The sequence below is a fragment of the Diceros bicornis genome, chromosome 28, assembly GCF_020826845.1.
Source record: "Diceros bicornis minor isolate mBicDic1 chromosome 28, mDicBic1.mat.cur, whole genome shotgun sequence".
Classification (NCBI taxonomy): Eukaryota; Metazoa; Chordata; class Mammalia; order Perissodactyla; family Rhinocerotidae; genus Diceros; species Diceros bicornis.
Genome location: NC_080767.1, coordinates 32291252 through 32312891, shown reverse-complemented (window position 1 = coordinate 32312891; position 21640 = coordinate 32291252). Strand labels below are relative to the sequence as shown.

The window sequence follows — 21640 nt, the reverse complement described above, 5'->3', positions numbered from 1 at the left end:
AAATGGGAATGGTGACACCTCACCTCCAGTTACACTGTTGAAAATGAAAGAATCTGTGTGAAATTGCTGTGTAAGCTCTGAAGTGTGATATAAGTGAAAAAGATTGTTGTTGAGGCTATTTTTGTAACTTCCTGTGAGCACACTGCTAAGTATTTAACCTGTTGGATTGAAAAATGAGGCGGTTAAGGAGCTCTGGACAATTCACCATGAGTCTTAATGTTCTCATCTGTAAAAAGAGGATTGTGCTTTGTAAAAAGAGTGCGTAAAACACTGGTGATCTGTATTATTATCAATACTGTTTGCTGATAGGTTTTTTAAATAAGGCAGTCAGTTAATGTGTGTTGGGGTTTGGAGAGGAGAATAAAGTTCTAAGGAGGTATTTAGTCCCTCCTCTGTGGCTTTCAGCCCATAGTACGCACTTAGGAAATGTTCACGAATTGATTGATAGGTTTGTGGACTAGCCCCCGGTGGCCTGGAGAAGCCAATAGCAGAAGGAGTTTGAGGGGTCTGGTCTTTTTAAGTGGAAGGGTTCCAGGATTCAGCTTGGGAGTGTTTCTTCAGCCCTAGAAGGATTCTGACCAGCATGGCTCTACTCTCCTGCTGGGAAGAATCTCGAAATGTTTACTTAGGTACCAAGTTCTGTGCTAGAGGCTGGGATTTGAGAGAGCAAACATCAACCAGTATTAATGAGCACTTACCAAGGGCCAGTCATTTTGTTGAGTGCTGGTTATTACACAGTAGTGAGCCAAGTAGAGGGACCTCTGATGGAGCCCACACCCCAGCCAGGGAAGCAGGCAGGCAAAGGGGTCCTGGAGCTCAGAGTGACAAGGACTGTGCAGAGGTCAGGCTCACTGAGGGTGTCTGCTGATGAGGAGGCTGATGGCGCAGTGCAAAGAGCATGGGCTGTGGAGGCGGCGGGTGCTATGTTACCTCTGCCCCTTACCTCACCTCTCTGAACCTCATTTTCCTCAGGTTACATAAAATGAGGGTACTAATGTGCGCTTTGCAGAGTGTGATAAGAATTAAATGTGATAAAGTAAGTAAAGCATAGAGCAAACACTAGTAGGCTTCTAGTACATTGTAATTGTCCATTTCCAGGGCATTAGCAAACTTAGGCTTTAGCAGCCATCGGGATGTCCAGCTCCATTACTAGCCTATACAGTGTTCCTGGGTGAATTAGGAAAAGGCATCTCCTCCCTCTCACCACTCACTCCCACCTCTGACTGATGGCACTCAGCAGGCGTATGAGTGGGCACATTTCAGCCCCGACTTGACTGTCCTGGCATCCTTGGGCAGGGCACACCTACACAGTCATATGCAGTGGCTCAGAGGGTAGCTAATAATAAAATCATTCCCTTACATATACGGTCACCATATGTCCCATTTAATGCCTGTTGCCCTGTCATAATCTGCTCCTTTTCACATCCACGACTGTCCCAGTTTGGACAGCAAATTATAGGATTTTTCTACTTAACCAGGGCAAAATGAAATAAAGGCAACAGTTCTGAAGTTCTAGACTCTAGAGGAATGAGCTTTGGTATATGATGGGGTAACAGGATTGAATGAGATTGAGAGTGGCGGGAAGGCAGGACAAAATGGGGATGGATTCTGGCAGTCGGTAAATCGTGTGATTAAAAATTAAAAACTCAGGTCACATACAACCTTGTACTTCCATAGACTATGGAGAGTTGCTCCCAGATGGTGGGCTCTTCTTCTTCTTTTTTTTTTCTTTTCCCCTTTTCTCCCCAAAGCCCCAGTAGATAGTTGTATGTCATAGTTGCACATCTCTCTAGTTGCTGTATGTGGGACGCCGCCTCAGCGTGGCTGGACAAGTGGTGCCTCGGTTCGCGCCCGGGACCCAAACCCAGGCCGCCAGTAGCAGAGCACGCGCACTCAACCACCAAGCCATGGGGCCGGCCCCTGGTGGGCTCTTCTTTTCTCCACATTGTGCCTCTCTCCCTTCCTCCTCTCACCAAACATGAATACCTAGTAGGCACAAGTCTCCCTTACTCTATTACCATACTAATAGAATAATGGCTGTGGCCAGAGCCTCTGAGCCACGATTCACTAGCTGGATTTCTGTGGATAATGGAACCAAATTGAAAGTGTGACCATCTTACTTAATGTTTAAGAGAAATGTTAACATGTTATCACTAGGCCATATACCATATTCCATACCCAAGAATGAAAAGATCCAAAAGAGAGCTGAGCAAGTAGCCTTCAGCAAATAGGAGGAATGGATTGAATGTGAGTGTCATAAGAGCCTAGCTGTATATCAAAGTTCCTGGGGCCAGAGCTTTAGACCTCTGCTTCTATATGTTTTTCTAATTGTAAAGTATAGGAAAAAAATAATGTTGGGGTATAAAGATCTCTCTTCCTAGCTCTGAGACCTGGGGCATGTTGACTCAGTCTCTGAGAAACCCTTTCCACTCTTGGGGCTTGGGGATGACTGCACGAGCTTGCAGAGTTTTTATGACAGTTAAACAGCCTAACAAATGTGCATCACCTAGCATTGAGCCTGCCACAGAGTAAGCCTTTGTCAAAGGTCACTTTTCTTCCTTCTTCCCCTTCCCCGGAGAAGGCCAGGGGAAATATCTGTCCTCGTGGTGCTTCAATGATTTTCTCTTCTGGATTTTTTTCCCTGCAGAAAGTCAGAAACATGGCCCTGGATGATGTCGTGATCCTGAACGTGGACACCAACACCCTGGAAACCCCCTTTGACGACCTCCAGAGCCTCCCAAATGACGTGGTGGGTAATGAGCTCTTGAGGTTCTGATTCCTGTGAGCTCATGTGGTGGAAATGAATGTGACTTTGGGGAGAGGATGGGAGGGGGGACAGCTGCGGTTTTCCTGTGACATAAGAACTGCATTTGTTTCTCTGCTCCCTCTGGAACCTTTGTCTCAGTGTAGAAAGTTGGGAGGTGGTTCATTTTTTCAGCCTTGTTTTGTTCTCATAACTTTCATCTGAAAGACTGTGTGGTGATCCCAGGATCTAAACAGCTCCTCTTTCTGTGGGAGCCAGGGGTCTTGCCGTGCCTCTCTAGCACATCGCCATGTCCAGAGAAAGTACAGCTTCCCCTGAGTAACCCCACAGAAGATAGGTGGAAGGCTTTCAGTGTAAGCAATTTGGGACACTTCAGACTTACATTTTTTTCCTGGACCGTCATCAAACACTGCCGTTTCCCACGTAGCAGGGTATCTTCTGCCAGTGCTCTGAATGTGGCTCCATGTCCGCTAAATCTTTCTTTGTTACCTCAGGTCTGGACAGAATGTGGGCTCTAGTTAGCAAAAGCAACTGGCTGCCACATTTGCCAGGCTGACATCTGACCACACACCTGCCTCACGTTGCTGCAGAGCTGCCTCATAGGCAGCCATTTGAAGTAGACCCAGTCTCCCCCCATTGTCCATACAAATGAAGAGGACTGAGGTTCACTGGGAAGTATGGTTTTGATGTTTTTGGTTTGACTTCCATGGTTCTGCCTGCTAGAAGATCTATGAAGTTATTCTGGCTTCCAGACTGAAAGGAGTGGATGTTCTGGCCATGTATGCTGGGATGGGGCTGGGTTTGTGTCATGGCAGGTGGGCACTGCCGCTCCATTACTGCCAGGAGTCCCGGTGGCGCTTGGAGATTAGCTGTTAGGAAGAGATTGCTGTTTGTTGATGAATGGCTTGCAGCAGGGTTTCAAACTCCTCTACTCTTAACTCACTGTGAGATTTTGGGGGAGCCATTTGTGCTCTGTAAAGATGCTCCATTTGTAGCATAATTAACCAATGGCTACTGTTCATTGACTTATTACGTGCTAAGCACGTGTCATTGACCTCTCATTTCCTCTTCACACCACTCTGAGGAAGGTATTTTTCTTATCCGCACTTTACCCACAGAACTAGAAAGAGGGGGAGCCAAGAAGTGAACACAACTCTGTCCCTCCAGAGAGCCACCCAGCCCCACTGCCTCTCTAGGTGCCTTCTGCATTCAGGATCTCATTCAGTTAGCATCATAGCCCCATGGAGTAGGCATTCTCTCCTTTTCACAGGGAGAGAACTCAGAGAGCACGTGCCTTGCCACAGATCATACAGCTGCCTGGGTCAGAGCTGACATTGGAACCCTAGTCTGGATGACACCAAAGCCCGTGCTGCCTCCACTCAATGTACACTGCCCCCCTCTGAGGCAGAGAGAGATGACAGAAGTAGGAAAAATAAAAGTACCAGACACTAAGGTTTGCTGTTCATCATGTCAGGACAGGGGACGTGCTTGGTATCTTAGGGCCTCCTGGCCATAATTTGAGTTCTTTTGGGCCAAGGAATCTGAGGTTTCCACTCCCCTTTTAGTGGAAAAGCTCTCCCTTCAAGCCTTGAGTGTCTTAGGTATGGACCTTTCAGCTTCTGAGTGAATGTGGTAAGCGAGCCTGAGGTGTATCAGGTGCAAGGATTGGCCAGGGACCCTGGGGCAGCCCGGGATGAGTGACTGGTGGCTCAGAAACTGTGGAGGGGACTGACTGGTCCCATCTGCAGTGCTCTGACCCAGGGCTGGGCATTGAATAGCGAAGATGAAGCAGATCTAGTCCTTTCCTTCAAAGAGCATGTTCCAGTAGAGGAAACAGAGATATAAATTACATGTATCTTGTGGTATAGCATAATGGGGGCCACAAAGGAAATAGGAATGAGACACAGAAGGGCCCAGGAGTGACAGAATTTGGGGGAGGGTAATGAAGTCTCCCTGAAGATGGCATATTCCAAGATGCCTTTTAAATCATCAATGAGGTGGCCTCAGGGAACCAAAGTAACTTGAGCAAGTTATTGTCCCTCTCTGAGCCTCAGTTTCTTATCCTTAAAAGAGGAGTCCTAGGCCTATTATTACGATTGTTGTGGCAAATAAATGAGATGGTAGTTGTCGTCGAATTCTTGGCACCATGCCCACATGTTGTCAGTGATCAATAATGGTACCTGCACTTGTTTTTTTTTTTAAACTTGTTTTTATTTATTTATTTTATTTTGTGAGAAAGATCAGCCCTGAGCTAATATCGATGCCAATCCTCCTCTCTTTTTGCTGAGGAAGACTGGCCCTGGGCTAACATCCATGCCCATCTTCCTCCACTTTGTGTGGAACGCTGCCACAGCATGGCCTGACAAGCGGTACATCGGTGTGCGCCCAGGATCCAAACCCAGGCCGCCAGCAGCGGGGCACGCACACTTAACCGCTACGCCACGGGGCCGGCCCCTACATTTGTTTTTAATAAAATTGTTGTTAGTAATTACAGCCAGAGTTAGAGGACAGTTAGTTCCCTCCATATCCTAACAGTCCTCAGCCTGCACAAAATGGACCTCCTATTTGCAAGCTGGTTTGTAGCAGGGTTGAGAAGGTTCTACAGCAGTGGTTTCCAGAATGGGGCTCTACACTCATCAGAGATTCCAGAGATAGTAATGGAGAGGGAATGTGGTCCATAAGGTAGTTATATTGTGTTTCATTGGGATTGATAGATTTGATTCTGTAAGGCTATGTGAGCTATCAAGTCCTTAAGAAGAGAAATCACGTCCTGCGCATCTTCGTGTCCCTGCATTTGGCACAGGACCAGGTACTTTTAGTGTATCAGCATGTCCGCGGTTGACCTCACAATCTCCCATTTTGCCAAAGCTGGTTGTCTTCTGCACCTGCCAGATTCTGCTTCTTAAACATTTCTCAAATCCTCTTCTCCATCTCTCCTAGACATCACCTAATCCAAGCTCTTATTTCTCTCCTGCACTACTACCGGCAGCCTCTGAACCGGTTCTTCAGACTCCAGCCCTCCTTCCTCATTTCTAAAACACAAATTTAACTGTATTTCCATCCTACTTAAAAGCATTCCGTCAATGAACATAATTAAAAAAGAAAAAAAAACTTCTAAAGACAAAAAATTCCTTCCATAACTTCCTAGTGCCTATAGATTAGAGGCAAGTTCCTTTTATTGGCTTTGGAATCAGACAAACCTGTGTTTACATCCTGTTTCTTTGCTTACTAATTGTGATCTTAGGCAAAATTACATAAGCACACTGAGCCTTAGTTTCCTCATAAGGTTATTGTGAGAATTAAATGTAATGTATATAATATATGTAAAACATATATCCTATGAGTGCTATAGATGGTAGTTAATAATGATGAATTATGGATGTGAATGATGATTAGCATGGCAGTCAAGGCTCTCCTTCATGATATGATCCTCCCATTTTTTTCCCATAACTTAAGCTCTCCTCTCCCTGCTTCAAACCCTGTATTATAGGTGTCTGGAACTGTTAGTAGTTCTCCCAAGCTTATGTCTTGTTTCATAACTTCATACTTTGCACACAGAGTTTCTTTTGTCCCAAATGTCCTGCCGCAGCTGTCAATCTCTTACTTACTCTTCAAGACCCATTCTAAACGTTAGGCTGTAAAAACCTTCCCTGACCTCTCCAAGTAGATTTGACCATATCTTTCTCTTTGTCTTCATAGCTGCTTGTATTGCTTATCATCCAGCAGTATAATTTATTATACATTTCTGGCTTTCCCTTTTAATTGTGAGTTCTTTGAGGGCAGGGATCAAGTTTTATTCATCTTTGTTTCCTAGGAATCTAGCAGCCACTGAATAGATAGCTGGAAGGATGGAAGCGATATATGGGTTGGGTTATTTTGGTAGATGAAATCTTGCAAAACATGGCATCCTTGCAGGAAATTTTATTACAAGAGGCCTTTGTTCTGCTTCTAGCCATAGTGGAATAATTGGAACTGGATTTCTCCTCCCACCGTTAACAACTGAAACTATGGACAAATATGAAAACAAGTGTTTTCACATATTGGACAACAGGCAGTGCAGGACTATGATCCCTGAGAGAAAGGGAGCCAAGTGAGGTGAGGCCTATGATCCCCCTGGTTTTCTGCCTTGAGGCATTTTCTGGCCCCTGGTGCCTGGAGGGGGAATGCAGCAAAGCACAACAGTCTTGCTGAGTTGAGGGGTTAGAGATCTGAGTTTGAGGGAGAAGTGGTTTAATTTTGTGAGTCAGAGTACTGGACAGGAGGGAACTACTCAGCAAAAGAGCTCCAGAAATCTGAATTGGGTCCTCTTGACAAATCTGCTGAAGATTGATCTGCCCCATCTGTGTGGGGTGGAGCTCACACAGACTAGGAATCATTCAAGCTCTGACCAGTGAGAGTAAGGAGATCTTGTTGATCACTCAGGATAGTCATATAGACCTCAGGTGGCCATGCTTTGGTGTAGTGGTCTAAATTAGCTCTAGCGTAAAGGTGATTTTAGCCCTGCCCTAACAAAGCTTAAAACCAAGCCTTGAGCATAAGAGAGGGCCTCAGATATGCTGGTAATATACTGGGTTTTTGTCTGAGTGCTGGTTACATGGGCAAGAATTCATCAAGCCATCCACAAATGATATGTGTACTTTTATGTAAGCATGTTAAACTTCAGTAAAAAGTTTTAAACAAAACCATTTCTTTAAAAAAAAAAAAAGCCTTATCAGCATCAACCTCATATGCAAAAAATTTAACCTCCTGTCAAAATAAACTTCAACCCTCTTTGAAAGAAGACAACAAAATCCAACTCTCAACAACGTGACAGTCACAGTATCTAGCATCCTATCAAAAAAGTACTAGACATGTTGAGAATCAGGACAAATGTAACCAACAGAAAAATTAGTCAATAGAAACAAACTCAGAAATGACAGGAGAGAAAAGTCAAGATGGCAGCGTAGGCAGACTCAACTCACCTCCTCCCGCAGACACAGCCAATTTACGACTACTCATGGAAAAATTACCCCTGAGACAGAACTGAAAACTGGATAAGAGGAACTCCTGCAACAACGGACAATCCTAATTGCGGTGGAAGAGGCAGAAACTCCCGTCTGGAGAGGAAAAACGCTGCCTTCACAAGCCGCCAGCATCATGGCCACCCGGGAGCAGCCCACAGGTCGCAGCCCTCCCTGAAGGAGCGGGGCCCTGAGCCAGGGAGCACCCCTGCTGTGGGCATCTTGTGGACCCAGCACAATCCAGATGAATGGCATAATATCTGACTTTGCCTGCTACTAAAACATTGGGGAGTACCCCCAGAACAGCTGATTTACAAAGAAATTAAAACCGGCTGTTAAAGGGTCCACGTGCAAACTCACCCGTTTCAGAAAGCAACCTAAAATCACCAGAAACAAAGGTGCACAGTGCTTTGGTGAAAAGAGACTCGCCTAATAGGCCCTGAGTTCATCTCGGTGAGAGGTGAGACCTCTCCAGGGACTGGGACATTGGCGGTGGCCATTCTTGTGGCCTGGTTTGGGCGTCCTGACACGGACGCCATTGGAGTTCTCCCTGAGGCCTGCTGGCCCAGGGTCTGCTCCACCCACTAGAGCACCAATTTAATCCAGCTCAGCCAGGGCAGGCAGCCCACCCTAGAGACTGGCCCCACCCAACAACAAGCCCTCAGGCAACTTGTGGGCCTGCATAGATTGGTGACTGGATTCTCTGCAGCCTGGCAACTGAGCTGACTTCAGTGGGGGAGGGTGTGCACAAGGAGCGGGTGGAGAGCGTGGGGCGGTGGTGGAGTGTGTGGGGATCCCGCCGTGGAGAGACTGGGTCCGCTTCGGGAGGTCAGGGCACGCACACGGGGCAGGACTGTGTTGACTGTGTGTGTGGACCTGTGGGCGGCAGGGCTTGTCAGCTGCAGAAGACTTGTGCTTCTCAAAGACACACATAGGGGGTTTGCCCCACCTTGCAAAGCCTGAAACAATTGGGTGCTCCCCTGCCTGAGGCCATCCCCACCCAGCTGCAATCCTCAGAGAGCTGACAAGAGACCTAAAGGCTGGAGGCTTATAGCAATTGTAAGGCCCTGAGCCTAACAACCTGCCACGCTGGTGGCCTACTCACTTAAAAGAAATACTGCAACACAAATGTGGTATTAGAACTTGCAGCCAGGGGCGGAGTCAAGATGGCGGCGTAGGCAGACTCTGAACTCACCTCCTCCTGTGGACACAGCCAATTTACAACTACTCGTGGAAAAATTACCCCTGAGACAGAACTGAAAACTGGATAAGAGGAACTCCTGCAACAACGGACAATCCTAACTGGGGTAGAAAAGGCAGAGACTCCCTTCCAGAGAGGAAAAACGCCGCCTTCACAAGCCGCCAGCTTCACGGCCGCCAGGAGCAGCGCACAGGTACGCACCCTCCCTGGAGACGCGGGGTCCTAAGCCGGGGAGCGCCCCCAACGTGGGCATTTCGTGGACCCAGCACAATCGAGACCAGCGGCATAATATCTGACTGTGCCTGCTACTAAAGCATTGGGGAGTACCCCCAAAAAACCCGGTTCACAAAGAAACTAAAACTGGCTCTTAAAGGGCCCACGCACAAACTCACCTGTTCCAGAAAGCATCCTAAAATCACCAGAAAGAAAGGTGCACAGTGCTTTGGTGACAAGAGACTCACCTAATAGGCCCTGAGTGCATCTCGGTGAGGGGTGAGACCTCTCCAGGGACTGGGACATTGGCGGCGGCCATTGTTGTGGCCTGGTGTGAGCGTGCTGACACAGACGCCATTGGAGTTCTCCCTGAGGCCTGCTAGCCCAGGGTCTGCTCCACCCGCTAGAGCACCGATTTAATCCAGCTCAGCCAGGGCAGGCAGCCCACCCTAGAGACTGGCCCCACCCAACAACAAGCCCTCAGGCAACTTGTGGGCCTGCATAGATTGGTGACTGGATTCTCTGCAGCCTGGCAACTGAGCCGACTTGAGTGGGGCAGGGTGTGCACAAGGAGCAGATGGAGAGTATGGGGCAGTGGCGGAGTGTGTGGGGCTTCCGCCGTGGACAGACTGGGTCCGCTTGGGGAGGTCGGGGCGCTCACACGGGGCAGGACTGTGTTGACTGTGTGTGTGGACCTGTGGGCAACAGGGCTTGTCAGCTGCAGAAGACTTGTGCTTCTCAAAGACCCACATAGGAGGTTTGCCCCACCTTCCAAAGCCTGAAACAATTGGGTGCTCCTGTGCCTGAGGCCAGCCCCACCCAGCTGCAATCCTCAGAGAGCTGACAAGAGACCTAATAGGCTAGAGGCTTACAGCAATTGTAAGGCCCTGAGCCTAACAGCCTGCCACGCTGGGGGCCTACTCACTTAAAAGAAATACTGCAACATAAATGTGGTATTAGAGCTTACAGCCAACTGTGCTGGGGCTCCCCACACCGGATAAAGAAACTGAAGGTCCCACAACAACTACAAGCAGCTGAGCATTACAACAGCTGGCCAGGAGCATAACTCAGCCTCCCTGGGTGCCTACAGGGAGAGCAAACAGGCCACAATAGAAGGACACACGTAGCCCACATAGGGGCCACCCCTGGAACATTGAGAACTGAGGGAAGCACACTGGAAGCCTCCTAAGGCATCACTTACATAAGGTCACCTATCCAAGAGCAGGAGACATAGCTGACCTACCTAATACGTAGACACAAGCACAGGGAAAGAGGCAAAATGAGGAGGCAAAAGAATACATCCCAAGTAAGGGAACAGGACAAAACCCCAGAAAAGGAACTAAGTGAAACAGAAATGAGCAACCTACCCGACAGAGAGTTCAAACTAAGAGTGTTAAGGATGCTCACTGATCTGGGGAGAAGAATAGATGAACTCAGTGAGAATGTCAACAAAGAAATGGAAGATATAAAAAAGAACCAATCAGAAATGACGAATAGAATACTGGAAATGAAAAATTCATTAGAGGGACTCAAAAGCAGAGTAGAGGATACAGAAGAACGGATCTGTGAGCTGGAAGAAAGACTGGAAGAAATTACCCAAGGTGAACAGGTAAAAGAGAAAAGAATTAAAAAGAGTGAGGACAGTCTAAAGGACCTCTGGGACAACATCAAGCGCACTAACATCCGTGTTATAGGTGTCCCGGAAGGAGAAGAGCGAGACAAGGGGGCAAAGAATCTATTTCAAGAAATAATAGATGAAAACTTCCCTAACCTAAGGAAGGAAACAGACATCCAGGTACAGGAATCACAGAGAGCCCCAAACAAGATAAACCCAAAGAGGCCCACACCAAGACACATCATAATCAAAATGTCCAGAATTAAAGATAAAGAGAGAATCCTAAAAGCCGCAAGAGAATGTCAAGTTACATACAAAGGAAACCCCATAAGTCTATCAGCTGACTTCTCAGCAGAAACCTTACAGGCTAGAAGAGAATGGCATGATATATTTAAAGTGCTAAAAGGAAAAAACTTACAGCCAAGAATACTCTACCCAGCAAGGTTATCATTCAAAATGGAAGGAGAGATCAAAATTTTCCCAGATAAGCAAAAATTAAAGGAGTTTGTCACCAAGAAACCAGTGCTACAAGAAATGTTAAAGGGACTGATTTAAGGGGAAAAGAAGACCACATATAGGAAAAATTATCTATTTCCATGATAAGAGGGAAATGGATACAAATGCACAAAAAAGAGGTTAGATATGATATCAAAAACATAAAAGGAGGGAGGAGGGGAGTTAAAGAGTACAGCTTTCAGACAGAGGTCAAACTAAAGAGACCATCAATTCTGTATAGAAGAAGTAAGGAACAGAGAAGGACTACTAAAACACTGAGAAAAAAAAAAAAGTTAAAAAATGGCAGTAAGTACATACTTATCAATAGTTACTTTAAACGTCAATGGACTAAATGCTCCAATTAAAAGGCATAGGGTGGCTGACTGGATAAAAAAACAAGACCCATATATATGCTGCATACAAGAGACACACTTCAGACCTAAAGACACTCACAAACTGAAAGTGAAGGGATGGAAAAAGATACTCCACGCAAATGGCAATGAAAAGAAAGCTGGGGTAGCAGTACTCATATCAGACAAAATAGACTTTAAAACAAAAACTGTAAAAAGAGACAAAGAAGGGCATTACATAATGATCAAGGGAACAATCCAACAAGAGGATATAACACTTGTAAATATCTATGCACCCAATGTAGGTGCACCTAAATATATGAAGCAATTATTAACAGACATAAAAAGAGAAATAGACAGTAACACAATAATAGTAGGGGACTTTAACACTCCACTTACACCAACGGATAGATCATCCAAACAGAAGATCAATAAGGAAACATTGGCCTTAAACGACACACTAGAACAGATGGACCTAGTAGATATATACAGAGCATTCCATCCAAAAACCGAAGAATACACGTTCTTTTCAAGTGCACATGGAACATTCTCCAGGATTGATCACATATTAGGCCACAAAACAAGTCTCCATAAGTTTAAGAAGATTGAAATAATACCAAGCATCTTTTCTGACCACAACAGTATGAAACTAGAAATCAACTATAGGAAGAAAATCAGAAAAGCCACAAATACATGGAGATTAAACAAAATGCTACTGAACAACGACTGGGTTAACGAAGAAATCAAAGAAGAAATCAAAAAATACCTGGAGACAAATGAAAATGAAAATATGACATGCCAGAATTTATGGGATACAGCAAAAGCGGTTCTAAGAGGGAAGTTTATAGCAATACAGGCCTATCTCAACAAACAAGAAAAATCTCAAATAAACAATCTAACAATGCACCTAAAAGAACTAGAAAAAGAAGAACAAACAAAGCCCAAAAGCAGTAGAAGAAGGGAAATAATAAAAATCAGAGCAGAAATAAATGAAATAGAGACCAAAAAAACAATAGAAAAAATTAATAAAACCAAGAGCTGGTTCTTTCAAAAGATCAACAAAAGTGACAAACCTTTAGCTAGACTCACCAAGAAAAAAAGAGAGAAGGCACAAATAAGTAAAATCAGAAATGAAAGAGGAGAGGTTACAACAGACACCTCAGAAATACAAAAGATTATAAGAGAATACTATGGAAAGCTATATGCCAACCAATTTGACAATCTGGAAGAAATGGATAAATTCTTAGAATCATACAACCTTCCAAAACTGGATCAAGAAGAAGTAGAGAATTTGAATAGACCAGTCACCAGTAAGGAGATTGAAACAGTAATCAAAAACCTCCCCAAAAATAAAAGTCCAGGACCAGACGGCTTCCCTGGTGAATTCTACCAAACATTCAAAGAAGACTTAATACCTATCCTTCTCAAACTCTTCCAAAAAATTGAGGAGGGGGGGAAGCTCCCTAACTCATTCTACGAAGCTGACGTTACCCTGATACCAAAACCAGACAAGGACAACACAAAAAAAGAAAATTACAGGCCAATATCACTGATGAACATCGATGCGAAAATCCTCAACAAAATACTAGCAAATTGCATACAACAATACGTTAAAAAGATTATACACCATGATCAAGTGGGATTTATTCCAGGTATGCAGGGATGGTTTAACATTCACAAATCAATCAACGTAATACATGACATTAATAAAATGAAGAATAAAAATCACATGATCATCTCAATAGATGCAGAGAAAGCATTTGACAAGATACAGCATCCATTTATGATAAAAACTCTGAATAAAATGGGGATAGAAGGAAAGTACCTCAACATAATAAAGACCATATATGAGAAACCCACAGCTAATATCATCCTCAATGGTGAAAAACTGAAAGCTATCCCTCTCAGAACAGGAACCAGACTAGGATGCCCACTGTCACCACTCCTATTTAACATAGTAGTGGAAGTCCTAGCCAGAGCAGTCAGGCAAGAAAAAGAAATAAAAGGGATCCAAATTGGAAAGGAAGAAGTGAAACTCTCACTATTTGCAGATGACCTGATTTTATATATAGAAAACCCTAAAGAATCCACCAGAAAACTTTTAGAAGTAATAAATGAATATGGTAAAGTTGCAGGATACAAAGTCAACATACAAATATCACTTGCATTTCTATACGCTAACAACGAAGTAGCAGAAATAGAAATTAAGAATACCATCCCATTTACAATTGCAACAAAAAGAATAAAATACCTAGGAATAAACTTAACCAAAGAAGTGAAAGAGCTGTACACGGAAAACTATAAAACATTTCTGAAAGAAATTGAAGAAGACACAAAGAAATGGAAAGATATTCCGTGCTCTTGGATTGGAAGAATTAACATAGTTAAGATGTCCCTACTTCCTAAAACCATCTATAGATTCAATGCAATCCCTATCAAAGTTCCAACAACATTTTTCACAGAAATAGAACAAAGAATCCTAAAATTTATATGGAACAACAAAAGACCCCGAATAGCTAAAGGAATCCTGAGGAAAAAAAACAAAGCTGGAGGTATCACACTCCCTGATTTCAAAATATACTACAAAGTTATAGTAACCAAAACAGCATGGTACTGGCACAAAAACAGACACACAGATCGATGGAATAGAATGGAAAGCCCAGAAATAAACCCACACATATATGGACAGCTAATCTTTGAAAAAGGAGCCAAGAACATACAATGTAGAAAAGAAAGTCTCTTCAACAAATGGTGTTGGGAAAACTGGATAGCCACATGCAAAAAAATGAAAGTAGACCCTTACCTTATGCCATACACAAAAATTAACTCCAAATGGATTAAAGACTTGAATGTAAGACCTGAAACTATGAAACTTCTAGAAGCAAACATAGGCAGTACGCTCTTCAACATCGGTCTTAGCAACATATTTTCAAGCACCATGTCTGCCGGGGCAAGAGAAACAATAGAAAAAATAAAGAAATGGAACTACATCAAACTAAAAATCTTCTGCACAGCAAGGGAAACCATCAACAAAACGAAAAGACAACCTAACAATTGGGAGAAGATATTTGCAAACCATACATCTGATAAGGGTTTAATCTCCAAAATATATAAAGAACTCATGCATCTCAACAACAAAAAAAGTAACAACCCAATGGGCAAAAGACCTGAACAGACATTTCTCCAAAGAAGATATACAGATGGCCAACAGACACATGAAAAGATGTTCAAAATCATTAACTATCAGGGAAATGCAAATCAAAACTACAATGAGATATCACCTCATGCCCGTCAGAATGGCTATAATTAACAAGACAGGAAACAACAAGTGTTGGAGAGGATGTGGAGAGAAGGGAACTCTCATACACTGCTGATGGGAGTGCAAACTGGTGCAGCCACTATGGAAAACAGTATGTAGATTCCTCAAAAAATCAAGGATAGAACCACCATATGATCCAGCTATTCCACTGCTGGGTATTTATCCAAAGAACTTGAAAACACCAATGCATAAAGATACATGCACCCCTGTGTTCATTGCAGCGTTATTCACAATAGCCAAGACTTGGAAGCAACCTAAGTGCCCATCAAGGGAGGAATGGATAAAGAAGATGTGGTATATATACACAATGGAATACTACTCAGCCATAAGAAACGATGAAATCCAGGCATTTGTGACAACATGGATGGACATTGGGAGTATTATGCAAAGTGAAATAAGTCAGAGGGAGAAGGTCAAATACCATATGATTTCCTTCATTAAGTAGTAGATAATAACAACAATAAACAAATACATAGAGACAGAGATTGGGTTGGTGGTTGCCAGAGGGGAAGGGTGGAGGGAGGAGGGTGAAAGGGATAATTTGGCACGTGTGTGGTGATGGGTTGTAATTAGTATTTGGGTGGTGAACATGATGTAATCTATGCAGAAATAGAAGTATAATGATGTACACCTGAAATTTATACAATGTTATAAACCAATGTTATTGCAATAAACAAAAAATTAAAAAAAAAAAAGAAATGACAGATATGATGGAACTAGCAGACAAGGATCTTAAGATAGATATTATAAAGATTATAAATATGCTCATTAATTTAAAGGAAAACCTGAACTAAATGAGAAGAGAAACGGAAGATATAAAAAGAATGAAAGGGTACATCTAGAGGTGAAAAATATAATACCTGGAATGAAAATTATTTCATTGATAGGATTAAAATGATATTAGACACCACAACATAAATGATCTATGAACTTGAAGACATACCAGTAAAACCTATCCAATGTGAAGCAGAGAAAGGGAAAAGCCTGGAAAAGATTAACAAAACCTCAAGGACCCATAGCACAATATCAAGAGGACTAACATACATGTAATTGGAGTCCTAGAAGGAGAGGAAGGTGGGGCAAGACAGAAAAAATATTTAAAGAGATTATAGCCAATTTTTTTTTCAGTTTTGATGAAAACAGTAAACTCAGAGTTCCAAGAAGCTCAATGAACCTCAAGCATAATAGACTCAAATAAAACCACACAAAGGCTTATCATGATAATTACTCAAAACCAATGATAAAAAGAAAAGCTTTTAATTAACTAGAGAAAAAAGACACATTATATAAAAGAAAGAAGTAATGACAGATAACTTCTTGTAAGAAACTACATAAGCCAGAAGATAATGGAATGACATTTTTAAAGTAATGAAGGAGGGCCAGCCCCGTGGCTTAGCGGTTAAGTGCACGTGCTCCGCTGCTGGCGGCCCGGGTTCGGATCCCGGGCGTGCACCGACGCACCGCTTCTCCAGCCATGCTGAGGCCTCGTCCCACATACAGCAACTAGAAGAATGTGCAGCTATGACATACAACTATCTACTGGGGCTTTGGGGGGGAAATAAATAAATCTTTAAAAAAAAATAAAAAAATAAAAAAAATAAAGTAATGAAGGAAAATTTTTGTCAGCCTAGAAATCTATATCCAGTGAAAATATCCTTCAAAAGTGACAACAAAATTTAAACTTTTTTAGACAAATTAAAAGTGAGAAAAATTATTGTCGGTAGACCTGCATGACAAGAAATGGTAAAGGAAGTTCTTCAGATGGAAGAAAAATTATACCATAGAGAAACTTGGGCAATAAGGGAATGAAGAGTGCCAGAAATAGTAAATATGTGGGTAAGCGTAAGAGACTTCTTTTCTCATTTTTCATTTCTATAAAAGGTAATTGAGTAAAGTAATAATACCAATGTATTGTGTTATAAAATAGTTAGAAGCAAAATGTATGACACTAATAGCACAAAGGGTAGGGTAGTGGAGACTGGAGGTGTGCTGTCTTAAGGTTCTTAAATTATATGCAAACTGGTATAATATTATTTGAAGGTAGAGTTTTAAGTTAAAGATGTATATTATAAACCTTAGAGAAGCCACTAAGGAAAAAAAATAAGACACATATATAGCTAATAAGTCAATATTGAAGATCCAAAAGATTGGGGGTGGGGTAGTGAGGAGGGGAAGGATAAAGGAACCAAAGACAGATGGAACAAATAGAAAAGTTAGCAAGCCAATAGACTTACTCACCTATATTGATTATTACATTAAATGTACATGGTCTAAATACTCTAATTAAAAGACATTATTAAATTATATTAAAAAGCAAGATCAAATTGTATGCCGTCTACAAGAATTCCACTTGAAATATAAAGAGTCAGATGTGAAGAGGAAAAGAATGGAAAAGATATACCATGCAAATGCTAATCAAAAGAGAGTTGGTAGGGGAGAAGAGACAAATCTTCCTTATAGAAAAATTCCACATAATTTCCATAGATACTCTCCTTTCTGGGAGAAGGAGCTTAATCTCCACTCAACCCCCATCCCCTACACACACACACTCGAGTGTGGGCTGGACTTCGTGACTCATGTCCAAAAATAAAGCATGTAAAGGGAAAAAGAATAACTTTGGTGGGGAAATGGCAGACGCTACCTTAACCAAGTATTCAAGTTCAACATCACCAGTGATGTTGTGTGAATATCATGTAACCCTGATATAATGTGATTAGGAGGATATGTCACCTCTGTGGTATTCCTTCTAAAAACCCTGTCAAATCATGCAGAAACTTCAGATACACTGAAATTGAGGGACATTCTATAGAATAACCTAACCAGTACTTCTCAAAACTGTCAAGGTCGTAAAAAACATAGGAAAGACTGAAGAACTGTCACAGACCAGAGGAGACTAAAGAGACATGAAAAGTAAATGCAGTGTGGAATTCTGTGGATCCTGGGCTAGAAAAAGGACAGTAATGGAAAAGCTGGTAAAGTCACAGTACAGTCTAGAGTTTAGTTAATAATAATGTGCCAGTGTTGGTTTCTTAGTTTTGACAAATGTACCATGGTAATACAAGATACATTAGGGGAAACTGAAACAAGTGAGGAGTATATGGACGTGCTCTATACTATCTTCGTAACTTTTCTGTAAATCTAAAAATATTCTAAAAATATTTCAATTTTTTTTTTTGTGAGGAAGATCAGCCCTGAACTAACATCCATGCTAATCCTCCTCTTTTTGCTGAGGAAGACTAGCTCTGAGCTAACATCCATTGCCAGTCCTCCTCCTTTTGTTTTTCCCCAAAGCCCCAGTAGATAGTTGTATGTCGTAGTTGCACATCCTTCTAGCTACTGTATGTGGGACGTGGCCTCAGCATGGCCGGAGAAGCGGTGCATCAGTGCGCGCCCAGGATCCGAACCCGGGCTGCCAGTAGCAGAGTGCGCGCACTTACCCACTAAGCCACAGGGCCGGCCCTCAATATATTTTTTAAAAAAGGGAATAACGCTATTGTGAACAACTTTATACCTATAATTTTGACAAGTTTGGTGAAATGAGCAAATTCCTGGAAATATACAAGTTATAGGAAGTGACTTAAGGAGAGAGAGAAAAATAGCAATATTTCTGTTAAAGAAATTTGGATTTGTAATTAAATTTTCCCAGAAAGAAAACTCCAGGCCCAGATAGCATCACTGATTAATTCTATCATATATTTAAGGAAGAACTAATAGTCTTACACAAACTTTTTCAGAAAACAGAGGGAAAGGATTACCTCCCACCTTATTTTATGAGGTCCGCATTATCCTGCCATGAAAAGCAAACAAAGAATTTACAAGAAAAAAGTACTGGCCAATATACCTCATAAACATAGATGTAAAAATCTTTAACAAAATATTAGCAAATTGGATCTAGCAATATATAAAAAGGATAATGCATCAAGAACAAATGAATACAGATTTGCTAACTATTTGAAAATCAATGTAATTTACCATATCAACAGACTGAAAAAGCAAAGCTATATCAAATCATGTGCAAAAAAGTATTTTAGGAAAAATTCAACACCTGTTCATGATAAAAGCTCTTAGCAAACTAGGTATCTTCATTGTGATAAAGAGCATCTAGGAAAAACTTACAGCTAATATCATACTAAATGGTGAAAGACTGAATGCTTTCCCCATGAGAATGAGAACCAGAAAAGGATGTCTGCTCTTCTCATTTCTATTCAGCATTGTACTGGAGGTTCCAATCAATTCACTAAGACAAGGAAAAGAAATAAAAGCCCTAAGAGTTAGAAAGAAGGAAGAAAAATTGGCTTTATTCAGACAACACAGTCATGTATATGGAAAATCCTAAGGAGTCTCATAGATGAATTTAGCAAGGGTGCAGGGTAAGGTCAGTCTACAAAAATCAACGTATTTCTGTATGCTAGTAATGAGCAATTGGAAAATGAAATTTTTAAAGTACCATTTAAAATAGCATGCAAAACACAAAATACTTAGGAATAAATTTAACAAAATATGTGCAAGATTTATATACTAAAAGCTATAAAACATTTCTCAGAAGAAAATTTAAAAGACCTAAACAAACGGAGAGATATTCCATGTTTTGGATTGGAAGACTCAATATTTTTAAGATGTTAATTTTCCCTAAATTGATCTATAGATTCAGTATAATCCCAACCCAAATTCCAGATGGCTTAAAAAAAAAAAAACTTGACAAGCTTATTCTAAAATGTATATGAATATGCGAAAGATCTAGAATAGCCAAAACAATGTTGAAAAAGAACAAAGTTGTAGGAATTGTATTACCTACTTTGAAGACTCCCTATAAAATTATAATAAATGTAGATAGACATATAGTTCAACAGAAGAGAGTAAATAGTTCGGAATTAGACCCACACATAAATGGTCAATTGATTTTTAACAAATATACCAAAGTAATTCAACAGAGAAAAGATAGTTTTTTTTCAACAAATGCTACTGGAACAACTGGATATCCATATGGGAAAAAATGAATCTTGACTTTTACCTCATGCAAATATTAGCTCAAAATGGATTATAGACCTAAACATAAAAGCAAAAACTATAAAATGAGTAGAAGAAGATATAGGGCAAGATCTTCACAAACTTGAGGTGGGCAAAGATTTCTTACTTAAGGCACAAAAAGCACACATCATGAGGGGCCGGCCCCATGGCATAGCGGTTAAGTGCACGTGCTCCACTGCTGGCAGCCTGGGTTCAGATCCCGGGCACGCACCAATGCACTGCTTGTCAGGCCATGCTGTGGCGGCGTCCCATATAAAGTAGAGGAAGATGGGCACGGATGTTACCCAGGGCTAGTCTTCCTCAGCAAAAAAGAGGAGGGTTGGCATGGATGTTATCTCAGGGCTGATCTTCCTCACAAATAAATAAATAAATAAAATTACTAAAAAAAAAAAAAAAAAAAACACATCATGAAAGAAAAAGTGGTAAATTGAACTTCATAAAAGGTAAAAACTTATCCTCTCCAAAAGACACCATTAAAAAAATGAAGAGGCAAGCCACAGGCTGAGAGAAAATATTCTCAATATCTGTATCTACAAAAGGACTTTTATCGAGAATATGTAAAGAACTATTAAACTCAATAAGAAGACAGCCCAATTAAAAAGTGGGCAAAAGACTTCAAGAGACACTTAACATAAAAGATATTCAAATGGCCAATAAGCACATGAAAAGATGTTCCACGAGGGTGAAAATTAATACCACGATGAGGGTGCCACTGTATACCTACTGGTATGGCTAAAATAAAAAGACTGTGCATTTCTTACAAATGTATGTCTTAAACACATGTTTACTGTATGACCAAGCAGTCCCACTCCTAGATATTCATCCAAGAAAATGAACACTTATGTATACACGAAAACATGTACATGAATGTTTTTATCAGCTTTGTTCATGATTGCCAAAAACTGGAAACAATCCAAATGTTCCTCAGTTGGTGAATGTATAAACAAACAGTGGTATGCCCATAAAAAGGAATACTACTCAGCAATTAAAAGAAACTAACTACTGATCTATCCAACAAAATGGATGAATCTCACGTTATGCTAAGTGAAAGAACCCATTTATATGACATTCTAGAATAGGCAAAACCACAGAGATAAAAATCAGATGGGTGGTTGTCAGGAGCTGGGGGTGATGGTTACATGGCCATATTCATCTTTCAAAATTCATAGCACTAGTCACTAAAAGTGGTAAATTTTACTGTATGTAAATCATACTTCAATAGTCCTGACTTGAAATTTTTTTTGAAGACTGACAATACCAAGTATTGGCAAGGATGTGGAACAGCTGACCTGGAACTCTCATCACTGGTGATGAGAATGTAAAATGGTACAACCATTTGGAAAATAGTTAGGCAGTTTTTTTATAAAGTTAAACATACAGCTACTGTATAGCCTGACAATCCCACTCCTAGATATTTGTCCAAGAGAAATGAAAATATACATCGAGACAGGTTTGTACATGAATGTTTGTGGCAGCTTTATTCATAGTAAACAATACTTGGAAACAGCCCTGATGTCCATTAGCTGGTAGATGGATAAACAATGTTATATCCTTTATTTTTTATTACTGAGTCAGTATTCCATTGTAACTTACTTGTGATACAGGAAACAATATGGATGAATCTTAAATACATTACACTGAGCAAAAGAAGCCAG

General features: G+C 41.5%; 1 protein-coding gene across 4 annotated transcripts in view; it reads left to right on the top strand.

Moving 5' to 3' along the window:
- DENND1A (DENN domain containing 1A) overlaps positions 1-21640 on the top strand; it is a 502861-nt gene that overhangs the window by 301571 nt on the left and 179650 nt on the right. For all 4 annotated transcript variants that reach the window (XM_058524001.1, XM_058524002.1, XM_058524003.1 and 1 more), the window contains one exon: positions 2648-2749. In XM_058524001.1, the coding sequence (XP_058379984.1) occupies positions 2648-2749 (102 nt within the window). The remainder of the gene's footprint in view (positions 1-2647; positions 2750-21640) is intronic.